At 43.7% G+C, this 12,356-nt stretch overlaps 1 protein-coding gene across 1 annotated transcript in view; it reads right to left on the bottom strand.

Moving 5' to 3' along the window:
* Positions 1-12,356, bottom strand: part of IL17RD (interleukin 17 receptor D) — a 90,942-nt gene that overhangs the window by 6,085 nt on the left and 72,501 nt on the right. Inside the window, exons 6-10 of the mRNA XM_006892214.1 lie at positions 5,594-5,638; positions 5,335-5,486; positions 3,539-3,604; positions 1,964-2,018; positions 1,333-1,443 (exon numbers count right to left, since the gene is read on the bottom strand). Coding sequence (XP_006892276.1) covers positions 1,333-1,443; positions 1,964-2,018; positions 3,539-3,604; positions 5,335-5,486; positions 5,594-5,638 — 429 coding nt within the window. The remainder of the gene's footprint in view (positions 1-1,332; positions 1,444-1,963; positions 2,019-3,538; positions 3,605-5,334; positions 5,487-5,593; positions 5,639-12,356) is intronic.

The raw sequence follows: 12,356 nt of genomic DNA, 5'->3' as shown, positions 1-12,356 counted from the left end.
GCTCTCTCGAAGACAGTCCGGCAGTCCCAGCCCCCCAACTCCACCAGCCCTTGGCCATCACTGAGATCTGGCCAGCTGACGTCTCCAGTGGAGCAAGCAGATAGCCAGAATCGCTCTTAACTTGAAAGCGATTGCACACAAACTGAAAAATACTACAGAGACCCACCCAGGTCAGCTGAGCTCAGAGACCAGATCTTGAAACCACATGTACGATCCAATGAATTATTACTTAAGGGCATACCTATTTAACTGCTATCCAGATCAGAATAACATTTTCAGCACTCAGGGGGCTCACTTGTATAGTGGCCTAACTTTTCCCTCAACCCTTATTCTCAGTTGCTATTAAGTCAATTCTGACTCGTGGTGACCCCATGAATTACAATCCACTCATTGGCAATGGGCGTTAAATGACAGTCAGGATGCAGACAAATGAAGAACCACTCCATAAGGTTTTCAAATCTGTGAGGACTTTGAGGAAGGAGCTCAGAGACCTTTCTTCCCAAGTGTCTCCGGGTGGGTTCAAACGCAAACCTTCTGCTAACAGATAAGAGCTTAACAGTTTACACCACCCAGGGGTTCACCTCACCTGTGCCCTGACTACCACTGTAAGCCAGGTGCCATTAAGCTGACAGTAATGCCTGGTGACTTCGTGTGTATTGGAGTAGAACTGAGCTGTGGCAGATTTCCAAAGGCTGATTTTTCAGAAGTAATTCACTAGGTCTTTCCTCCAAGGCATTAGGTGGACACACTCTTGCAACCTGTCATTCAGTTAGCAGCTAAGAACAATTAACTGTTTACACTTGCCAGACTCCAATTCACGTTTTGAACTTTGCTTTAAACAACCTCAAAAATATCAAGCCCACAGCCACTGAGTAAAATCCAGCTCACAATGACTTCCGTTGTGTTTCTATCACTGAAAGTTTAAAGAGATTGCCTATCTTCCTCCCCCAGAGTGGCTGGTGGATTTAAAACACCAAGCTTTCAGCTTGTAGCTCAACATTCTGAACCACTAGGGCTGCTTTTGACATCCTTTATGCCACTTGATTTCCCTTGTTTTACAGAATTTGAGACTGGAACACTACCTGTCCTTTTAGAGATTAAAGAGGTTAAAAAGCAAGCACTCTAATTCTGGGAAATTCATGTTCTGTCTCTACTTAACTGCTGGTGTCCACACTTGCCAGGGCTTTCCAGAAGTCAGCTCTGGACCCCTGGGCACACCTCAGCCGGCCAAGAAACTAGCACTCCAGCCTCCCTTTCTGTTGGCATGGATGTGCGTCCTACCCATAGGTGCGGAGGGTGGGGGCCTGGGGGACACACCACACAAAGAGATACCTTGTTGCTTCTTGCGACACATCACGGTGAAGAGCGTGGCAAATGCTGATATGACGACCAGTGGCACAGTGATGGCGACAGCTCGGATGGGCCCTGCCCACGGGGAGTGCACTGAGGGGTTTCAAAGGGAAGCACTTTCAACTTAAGTAGCGTAAAAGGTTCAAAGTGAACCAACTTTCCTCCCTTCTTTTTTAAAAAATATGTAAGCTGTGTAACAGGTTCCAGGACCACTCAACAACCTTTTTCTAGGACTGATTTGGTGATTATAAAAGGATTCAACTGTTCATTTTGAGAGGGTTAAAGAAAACAATTCAACAGTGAGAGTCTGCCCGCTGTAGTAAATACCTCTGAGTGAGAATTTTGCCCAAGGAAACCTCCCCTCAGACTTGTCTTCCAAAGAGGACAATCGACTATTTGTTTAGTCCCAGTGACTCACCCACCACACTGTCTTTGATCTCCCAGGCAGCAACAGCAGGGAGGATGCAAAGTCAGATTGGAGGGAACATCTTTTGAAAAGAGAGAGGAGCCAGGTTTTGTTTTGTTTTAAACTATAAAGTAGGAAAAAAAGAATCTTGGACACCTTGATCTACTGTGGTCTAGAACTGAACCGTCAAACAAGGCGGCGGCTTACCTGGCTTTAAAGCATAATGCACCACTTTCCTTGTTGTGTTAGTATCATCCACCAGCTGCAAAACAGAGAATGCTTTTATAAACACTTATTTAAAGTGACAGCACTTCAACACGTTATGCCTACCAGGCAAGTGGGGAATGTGGAATGGTGATCTCACTCATTTTCCCACCTGTGGGCAGGTGTGGAGGGCATGAGGGAGGGGAGAAGAACCTCTGTGAGGAATGTTTGCTGGTGCCCGAGACCATTCCTGAGGCTGAGAGTAGGCATGACATGGACTTGGGAACACCTCTGCTTTACCAACTCAAAGCTCCAAAGTCCATCACGCTTCCTTTGAGGAATCAAACGGTGTTGATTCACTGAAGAATTCAGCCAGTGAGCCCAATATTCTAACAGCAGCCAGTGAAAACAGTCCTGCACTGATTTTTATGTCTATAATCAACATCCATGGCAGCAGCAGTCAAGAACCAAAACACCCCTCATGTTGCATTGGAAAACCTCCTCTCAGGGACTGCTCAAAAATGCTGAAGAGCAAGGATATCAGCTTAAAAACTAACGTGCACCTGAACATAGTCATATTTTCAACTGCTTCCTATGCATCTAAAAGTTGGACAATAGGCACGTTCTGGTGGCCTAGTGGCAAGAAGCTACACTGCAATACCAGAGGTGTGTGGTTCGAATCCACCAGATGCTTTTCTAGAGAAGGAGGAACAATCTTCTGTACCTGTCAGATCTGATTTGACAGTACACACACACACATACACACACACACACAATTTTTAAAAAAAAAAAGTTGGACAATAAATAATGACTGGATAAGAAAAATCAATAACTTGCATTGTGATGTTGAAGAAGAGTAACCCATAGAACTGTCAAAAGAACAAACAGGTCTGTCTTGGAGGAAGTGCAAACAGGGTGGCTTCTGAGAGGCAATGATGGTGAAACGTAATCTCATATACTTTGGGCATGCTGTCAGGAAGGGCTGGGAACCACAATATTGCGTAGAGGGTCAGTGAAAAATAGGAAGATCCTCAACAAGACAGGTTGAAAAAGGCAGGACCGCCCCTGGGCTCACTCCTGCCGGGCAGCTCACAACACCTAACAACAACATGATACTGGGAAAGTGATCTAAAAGAAAACATCACTTACATGTCTTTTAGTTTATATATAAAGTTCAAAAGAAACCCTACAGGCCCATGGGCAGATCTAATAGGTATTACTTTGGTTTTGCTCTTTTTATATTAAATTTTTTAAAAGCTTTTTTAAAAAACTAAAACCCTGTGTTTAAAAACCCCTCTGTAGTATGAAGGAATATCCGATAGCAATTTTAAACTGTGTGTATGTGGATTATATTACTACATTAAAATATTTATTTGAAATTTTTACAACAAAATTAAAGACTAATTATGTATAAGCTATAAAAAAACCTTGCTCTTTAAGAACCACATAAAAATATAACCACAAATGTAACTGTCCACACCTTCAATGGCTAGAAATTTCAGCACTGTAAACAGTTGGGATTCTGAACGGACTTTGTTCTGCAGAATTAATAGCAGGGCTTTCCTGAGTCATATTTACCTCAATTATATAATCCCCTGGGGAGACATTTTGAAGGAGGCAGCTTGTTGTATCTGTATTTCGCTCCTGCAAAGACACAAATGGCATTTTAAAGACTTACTTTTGGGATTAAGTCATCAGATCCCTCTCCCCAACGAGAGCTGCAAGAAACCTGCTACCAGCTTCAACCGCACTTTCCCAAAGATACTGACTCATTCAGAGGCCAAGCATGTTATTATCTAAGCTTCATTTTGCTAAAAGGCCCAGGAGTGCTCTATGCCTCAGTCATGTTTTATACTCCACTGGTGGTGCCTTCAGCAGCAATAGGTGATCTGTGGACAAGGAAATGAGTGAGAGCTTTCCCTACTCAAAGGTTTAGGGGAGAAATGACTAGTTTACATGTATGTGTGGGAGTCCTGGTGACACAGGGTTTAAAGCATCTGGCTGCCAATCAAAATGTCAGCATAGTTCAAACTCACCAGCCTCTCCACAGGAGAAATACGTGGAAGTCTGCGACCATGAATGCTTCTGTAAACTGACTGCCATGTCTTTTCCCCGCAGAGCAGCGGGGCTGGAACTGCCAGTCTTTTGGCAGCAACTGGGCATTTGACCACTGCTTCACTAGGTCTCCTTACGTAAAGACTGCAGCCCAGGACACCTTAGGGGAAGTCTTACTGTCCTAGGTGCTCACTAAGTGTCAGAATCCATTAGACAGCAATGGAGAGTGTGGGTGTGGGTGTAATCTGCCGTAATTTTAACCTGGGCACAAAGTCAATGGCAAAAGTGACAGCCAAAGAGAGAAAGCAAAACTGAGGGAATCAGGCTGGTTCATGGGCCTGGCTTAGAGGGTTCTGGGTTTGACCACCACAGTCAAACTTCTCATCGTCTGCTGGGGTGACCTGGTAGTTCTGTAAACCTTCCTGCACATCTCCCCACCCTCTGAAAGCCCCAGCTTAAGGACTGTCTATTGTGTTTCTAATGTTCCCTGGTTTATTTGGAATATAAAAGCAGCAAGAGAATTACTAGTGGCTTGGATTCTAGATCTGTTTTTCCCCAATTATAAACTGTAGTAATCTGTGAACTTGCAGTCAAATGACCTCCCTGAGCCCAAGATTCTCCACCTATAAAATGGGGACAGCAGCAGCCTCTATTTCACTGAACTATAAAGACTCTTAAATTGGGGCAAAATTTGTTGCCTGGCATTCAGAGGACACCAGTTAAAGAGTCTTGAGTAAATGAAGAACAAAGGAAGCAGCCTTCATCATTTTGGTTCCTTGACATACATCTACCAGGCTTTCTCACTACTGGAAGGAGCTCTGATGGGACAGCAGGTAAAGAGCTGGGCCGCTAATGGCAAGGTGCTCTGTGAGGGAACCTTGGTGGACCATTTCCTGCCATAATCATTTACAGTCTCAGAAACCCTGAAGAAAGGTGGTCATAAGCTGGAATCAGCTGGACAGCAGTGGGTTATCACTACTGTGAGGGGCCCCTAATGGCACAGTGGTTAACCCATCAGCTGCTCCATGGCAGAAAGGTCTGGCAGTCTGCTTCTGTAAATACAGCCTCTGAAACCCTATGGGGAAAGCTCCATTCTGCTCTGAAAGGTTGCTATGTGTCATAATCAATGGGAAAGCAGTGTGTTTGGTTTGGGAATGACTGCTGGGTGGTGGTGGGTTTATAAGTGGTGAGACATGCTTGGTGACAACCCTCTAGAATTCCCGCCAGTGCTAGAATCATCATGCGAAGCTTCCCAATTACAGCGCCCCAGTGGGTATGATAAAGCACATGGTGTTCTTCACCCACATTCCGCAGCTCACCTGCCTACAAATCTTTCGCTTAAAGGGTCCTTCATGCTTAAGCTTGTAATGAAGGTAGAAGAAGCGGAAGCCGAAGTTGTGAGGTGCGTGGTCGAAGGACACCTGCATGTCCGATCCGTGCTGGGTGATGTTCAGGTTCCGAGGCTTCCAGACTGTTAGGAGGAAGGGACAAGGTGAGCCCTCAGAGCCACCCAACCCCAACCCCAACCCCAGGGCAGCGCTGTCAGGCCTGACAGACACAAACAACAGCTCTACTCACACGGCTTGCAGGCCAGGTTGTCCGGCTGCAGCAACAGGTCACAGGCTATCAAGAGAAAACATATTTCTAATTTTAGAACAGGTGCAGCTTTTCCTCCTCTGTTAACTCTTTCAAATAAAAAAAAAAATAAAGAATACTGACATGAACAGACATAATGCATGTTCACGGAAGCATTATTCAGAACAGCAAAAAGATGGAAAACTTTGTCCACCAAGGGTCCAAACTGCCAATGAGTGTCCAGAAGTGAATGGATACAGATAAATAAATTGCAAACCACACATACACACAATGGAATTCCACACAATATTAAGATTAATGATGAATCCAGAATAGAGACAGGAGGAACAACCAAGACTATCCTTCAAATCTAGAGCTGGGCCCAGCCAACCCCAGGAATCACCTTTCAGCCAATCAATTGACAGGCTTATAAAATGAACATTAACACTTCTCACTATACTCAACCATATAAGAGTTTATAAAGCAGGAAGAGGAAGAAAATATGGGCAAATGGAAATGGAGACCCCAGGGAGGAAGTGGTAATAGTGCTGTTATGGTGAGGGAATTATTACAATCAATGTCACAAAACAAAACTATACATACCTTGCTAAATGGAAAACTAATTTGCTCTATAAACTTCTACCCAAACCATAATAAAATGTTCAAATAATAAGAAACCCCCAACTATGAGAAACTGCCTATCTAAAATGGACCACGAAATAAGTTCTGTTCTTTGAAAATGGTGTTCTCAAAGAAATTAATCTTTAGGGTAACCCATCCCTCAAAATATGCACATTCCTGGGTGCTGCTGGAAGGGAATGAAAGACACCAATCAGTTCAGCCAAGATGCACAGCACAATGCAATGGCAGCTTACAAATGTTTAAAATGGTACAATGTGCAGTCTTAACTTTACACAAAGAACAAGAAACTGTATAAAGCTGCTTAGGTTGAAAAACCTTGTCTAGTCTTACACCATTTCAAAGCTGGTGGCCAAGGATTGTGGGACTGTATTCATGGTACTGTCACTTGGAGGTTATGTTTAGCTGAAAACAGAAACCATTAAGCTCCTACCCCACTGTGTTGGTGCCCTAGTGACATAATGAGTCACGTGTTGGACTGTTAACCACAACACTGGTGGTTTGGATGCTTCAGCCATTCCTGGTGGAACGGAGAAGGATAATGACACAAATCTGCTCCCAGTAAGATGTCCATTCTCGGAAACCTCAAGGAGAGTTGCCACAGGTCAGGAGCAACTCAAAGGTGGTGAGTTTTACCCCTAAAAGGTGAAGGACCTCTGACAGTACAGCATTTGGCTGTTAACCTAAATGCCAGTGGTTCAATCTGCTCCCATATGGAGTTACAGCTTTGGAGACCCCATGGGGCAGTTCTACTAAGGGGTCACCAAGAGTCGGACCCAGCTCTATGAGAACAGGCTTTTGGTCTCCCACTGTGTTCAGCAGGAACAAGAAACATTAGTTTACCCTTGGTAGCTGCTGGGAGGTTATTTTAACCTTCACTGGTGTTCTCATTTCAAATCATTTCTACGGGGTCTAAACCAAGCATCCAGGCATCTACTAAACCATGAAGGCCCTGAAAACCAGACAAAGCCTTGAAATAGGACTTGACTATGATAAACACAATGAAAGAGAGCAAATGGCTAGTGGGCTTGCTGTAGAAGCAACACGCAGCTAACTTCAGACAGACCTCTCTGGGAACAGCACACACTGCCAAAAACCAAAAGCGGTGCTGGGCTCACTCACAGTGCAGGGAAACAGTGATGAATGTCTGCGCTCCCAGAACACCCCCTACCTCTCCCCAGGAGAGAGACACTGATCCCACAGAGGGGAGGGGAAATCTTGATTTAGGCCAGTTTTGGTTTAGGTGAGGTTTTCATTAACACATTCTTTGAATCCTCTATTTACCATGTGCAAGACAGCAGGAGACGTTATGAAATACACATAGATCATTACCATATGGAAACATATTTTGAAAATGCATTTTAAAAATTATTGTGGGAAGTAAACATGTGACAAAAAAAAGTCCCATTTCTGCACCTCCATCATGCACAATTCGGTGACATTAATTACATTCATCACGTTTTACAGCCATCTGTTTTCCAATTTTTCCATCACCCTAAACAGAAGCTCCATGTCCCCAAGGCAATGGTCCTTCCCTCACCTCCCTCTCTCCTCTGGCAACCACCAATGAACTTGGGTCTCTAAGCACCTACAACTTTAGATATTCCATATAAACAGGATTATACAATATTTGTCCTTTTGGACCTGGGTTATTTCACTCAACATAATGTTTTTAAGGTTCTTCTATGTCATGAATATATCAGTACTTCATTTTAAAAAAACACCTTGTTACTACCCAGCCAGTTGGCTTTCCATTCAGCAGTTCACAAACATTTTGATTTGTGATGCTGATTGTAACCACCATGATGTAACAGCACTCCTCCCTCCTCCCCCTTGAGTTTACCATTTCCAGCTGTCCATCTCTCCTATCCCTTCTGCCTCATTTTACTCCCCGGGGGAATGAAGCTCTTTTAATCTCATATGGCTGATTGTTCTAAGTAGTACATTCCTCTCTGGTTCTACTGATAATCATATAGGTTTGTCTATTGTTTGAAAGTTGTGGCAAGAGGATGAGTTCAAGTCCAGGCTGGAAGGGAGACAAAGGGCCATAGTCTCAGGGGTTCCAACCTGTCTCTTTAAGGCCAGTAAGTCTAGGTCTTTTAACTCTTGGTACCAGCAGCCAGGAAATTAAAAGACAAATTGCATTCCGAAAGTCTGCTGTCAGAGCCCTTTCTAAAGTATTGAAGAGCAACGATGTCAGTCTGGAGACTAAGGTGCACCTGATATAGGCCATGGTCTTTATAGTTACTTGCTATGCATCAGAAAGCTGAAAAATGACTAGGGAGGATAGAAGAATTGATGCCTTTGAGCTGTGGTGCTGGAGAAGAGTACTGAATATAGGATGGATGGCTAGGAGAACAAGTTTGTCCTAAAGAGGGTGAGACCAGGCTTCTCCTTGGAGGCAAGGATTCTGAAGTTTTGTCTGACATAACTTTGGACATGTTGCAAGGTAGGACCAGTCCTTGGAGAAGGACGTTGTGCTTGGGAGAGCGTAGGGACAGCACAGGAGAGGAAGACTCTCATGACATGGATTGATTCAGTGACTGGGGTAATGAGGGTAGGTGTGTCAGAGACAATGAGAATGGCACATGATAGAGCAGGGTTTAGGGCTGTTGTACATAGGGTCGCTATGAGTAGCAGGCGATTTGACAGTACATAACAACAACAACAAAGTCTGGGTTGGTTTAGGGATCCCCCCCCCCCATGATTTTGCATTTGTTCCACATTTTTCACACATTGGTCCAGGACCTCTTACTGTGATCATTCTCAGAGCAGTTGGCATGACTTGCTGTTCTTGACTAATATTCCACTGTTGTTGCCGTTGTTGTTATGTGCTGTCGAGTTGCCTGCGACTCACAGCAACCCTATGTACAACAGCCCTAAACCCTGCTCTATCCTGTGCCAATTTCACTGTCTCTGACACACCTACCCCGATTACCCCAGTCACTGAATCAATCCACATCATAGAGGGTCCTCCTCTCCTTCACTGTCCCTCCACCCTCCCGCGTATGATGTCCTTCTCCAAGAACTGGTCCTGCCTTGTAACATGTCCAAAGTATGTCAGATGAAGTTTCCGAATCTTTGCCTCTAAGGAGCAGCCTGGTTTAACCCTCTCCAGGCTGAACTTGTTTGTCTTCTTAGCAGTCCACTGTATATTCAATACTCTTCTCCAATACCACAGCTCAAAGGCATCAATTCTCCTTCTATCCTCCCTAGTTATTGTTCAACTCTCTGAGGTGTAACAAGTTATTGCAAAGACCATGGCCTGTATCAGGCACACCTTAGTCTCAAGAGTGACACCACTGCTCTTCAGTACTTTGGAGGGGTCCCTAACACCTGACTTTGCCATCTCAATACGTCTTTTCATCTCCTGTCTGCTGGTGCCAAGAGTGTTGACTGTGGAGCCAAGCAAACTACAGTTGTTAACAATCTCAATCTCTTCACCATCCATCCTGATGCTGCCAAGTGGCCCAGTGGTTAGAATATTCCACTGTAAAATTCCATTTTAAGGAAGAAAATAAGACCAACTGTTGTAAAAGAATCATGCTGCATGTATAACTGAAACACTAAGGCAAGTTGGGGTTGAGAACAAATACAATCACAGGGGACATGGAGCACCAGCAAACCACTACAGAGGGAAGGTGGAGTGGACCAACAGCCGGCCAGCAGAGTCCCGAACACCAGACAAGACGCTCTTCAAGGCAGGCCAAAGAGAGTGCTGCTGTTTACAAGATGGCAACCACCACATTTGAAAGTGGTGATTTAGGGACAACATATTGTGTACAGAACAAGGAGCTCTAAAGTTGGCAGTTCAAAACTGCTCAGTGAATCCATGGGAGAAAGACCTGGCAAACTATTCTTGTGAAAACCCTGTAGGGTAGTTCCACTAGGTCTTAGGGGATCACTGTGCATCACAGTGTGATTCAGCCTCTGGCATGTGGGGATGAGAAGACTAAATTCTTTGTATGGTTGTTACTTGCTTGCTGAAACTGAGGAGGACCTGAAGCGCTTGCTGCAGAAGGTCAAGGACTGCAGTCTTAAATATAAATTGAAGCTCACCATCAAGAAAACAAAGGTTCTCACCACTGGGCCAATTGGCAGCATCATGATAGATGGTAAAGAGATTGAGACTGTTGACAGCTTTAGTTTTCTTGGCTCCATAATCAACAACACTCTTGGTACCAGTATCCAGGAAATTAAAAAACTAATTGCATTCATAAAGTCTGCTGTCAGAGAACTCTTCAAAGTACTGAAGAGCAACGATGTCAGTCTGGTGACTAAGGTGTGTCTGATTTAGGCCATAGTATTTGTGGTGCTGGAGAAGGGTACTGAATATACCATGGACAGCTGGGAGAATAAACAGGTTCATCCTAGAGAGGGTGAAGCCAGGCTGCTCCTTGGAGGAAAGGATTCTGAAACTCCATGTGACATACTCTGGGCATATTGCAAAGAAAGACCAGTCCTTTGAGGGAGACATCATGCTTGGGAGTGTGGAGAGACAGTACAAAAGAAGAAGACCCTTGGTGAGATGGACTGATTCAGTGACTGGGGTAACAGGGGTAGATATGTTGGAGACAAATAAGATTGACACAGGACAGAGCAGGGGTTAGGGCTGTAGTACATAGAGTCACTGTGAGTCACAAATGACTCGATGGCACATAACAAAAACAACAGTAATTGTTATTACTGAGTGAATGAGTACCATCGAGTTGGAACCAATGCATAACTGACCCTCCAGCATGTTTTCAGAGGCTCCAGGGAGGAAACTGCCCACCCTCCTGGAGCAGCTGGTAGATTCAAACCACGTGCCTTTGGGATTGATTGCAGCACAGTTTCTTACCATTAGGGCGCCAGAGCTCCAGGTCGTTATTAGCAGGGACATAAACTTAGAGCGGAGAGTGGCAGAGTAGACAACAAATAAAGAAAACTTTCAAGCAAGAGGTGGTTTGAGGAATACTGGTTATTTTTTTTTTTTTAATCTAAGCTTGGAAAATAGCAGGTAACAAACCATTCAGTTGCCACCATCCTGAAAATGGGTTACGAGATGGGATAATTTTATGATCATCCCAACATCAACTTGCTGTCATTTTGTAAGCAATATTTTATTTCTTATTGAAATTTTAATCAAAGTTTATAGAGAACCTGGATTTCCATTCATTCATTTTTGCACATTTTCCTCCCTGCCCACCGCCACTTTTCCCAGTTTTCTTTTCTCTTTGGAAAAAACAAAAAAAATTCTATCACCGTTGTACAATTCCCCTCACCCCGAGCCCACTTTACTATGAAGCTGTTATTCTGAATTATTTTCATTCAAATAATACCCAATCATATATTCCTTTTAAACAGTTCTCTCCCTCATATGTTTCAATGCAGTATACATTATTTATCCCTTCTTTTCTTAGTTTCCCCTCAACCCCAATGTCAGGCCTGTTTTATAACAGCGCATTATGCAGTATTTATGCTTTTGTGATTGAGATATTTCACTCAGGATAATGTCCTCCAAGGTCACCCATTTTGTATATTTCATGAGTTCACTTTTTTCAGTGCTGCATAGTATTTCATTGTGTGAATATACCACAGCTTCTCTATCCATTTTGTTGTTGATGGTCACTTGGGTTGTTTCTATCTCTTTGCTATTGTGAACAATGCAGCAATAAACATGGGTATGCATATATCTGCCTGGGTGCCAGTTCTGGTTTCTTTAGGGTATATTCCCAGTAGTGGAACTGCTGGGTCAAATGGTATATCCATTTCCAACCTTTTGACAAAGCTCCATACTGCCTTCGCCTTCCAGAGTTGCACTATTTGACATCAACAGCAAATAAGGGTTCCAGTTTCTCCACAATCTTGCCAGCATTTGTTGCTTGCCGCTCTGTTGAATTTTGCTAATCTTACCGGGGTGAGATGGTATCTCATAGTTGTTTTGAGTTATTTTGTTAATTTAACTCTTTATTGTGATCTGAGTGATAGCTTCAGAGCATAGTGGTTTTCTGTTCAGTAAGGCATCCACATTATATGTTGTAACACTGTTACAGTCCCCACATTATAACAGCACCTGTCCCCCTCCCTTGATTGTCATTTTTATTCATCCCTTCCTGACTTCTAGCTTTCTCAATAGGCAAATGTC

The sequence above is a fragment of the Elephantulus edwardii genome, unplaced genomic scaffold (assembly GCF_000299155.1).
Source record: "Elephantulus edwardii isolate Elephantulus edwardi_28Jun2011 unplaced genomic scaffold, EleEdw1.0 scaffold00113, whole genome shotgun sequence".
Classification (NCBI taxonomy): Eukaryota; Metazoa; Chordata; class Mammalia; order Macroscelidea; family Macroscelididae; genus Elephantulus; species Elephantulus edwardii.
This window is presented reverse-complemented; position numbering and strand designations above follow the sequence as displayed.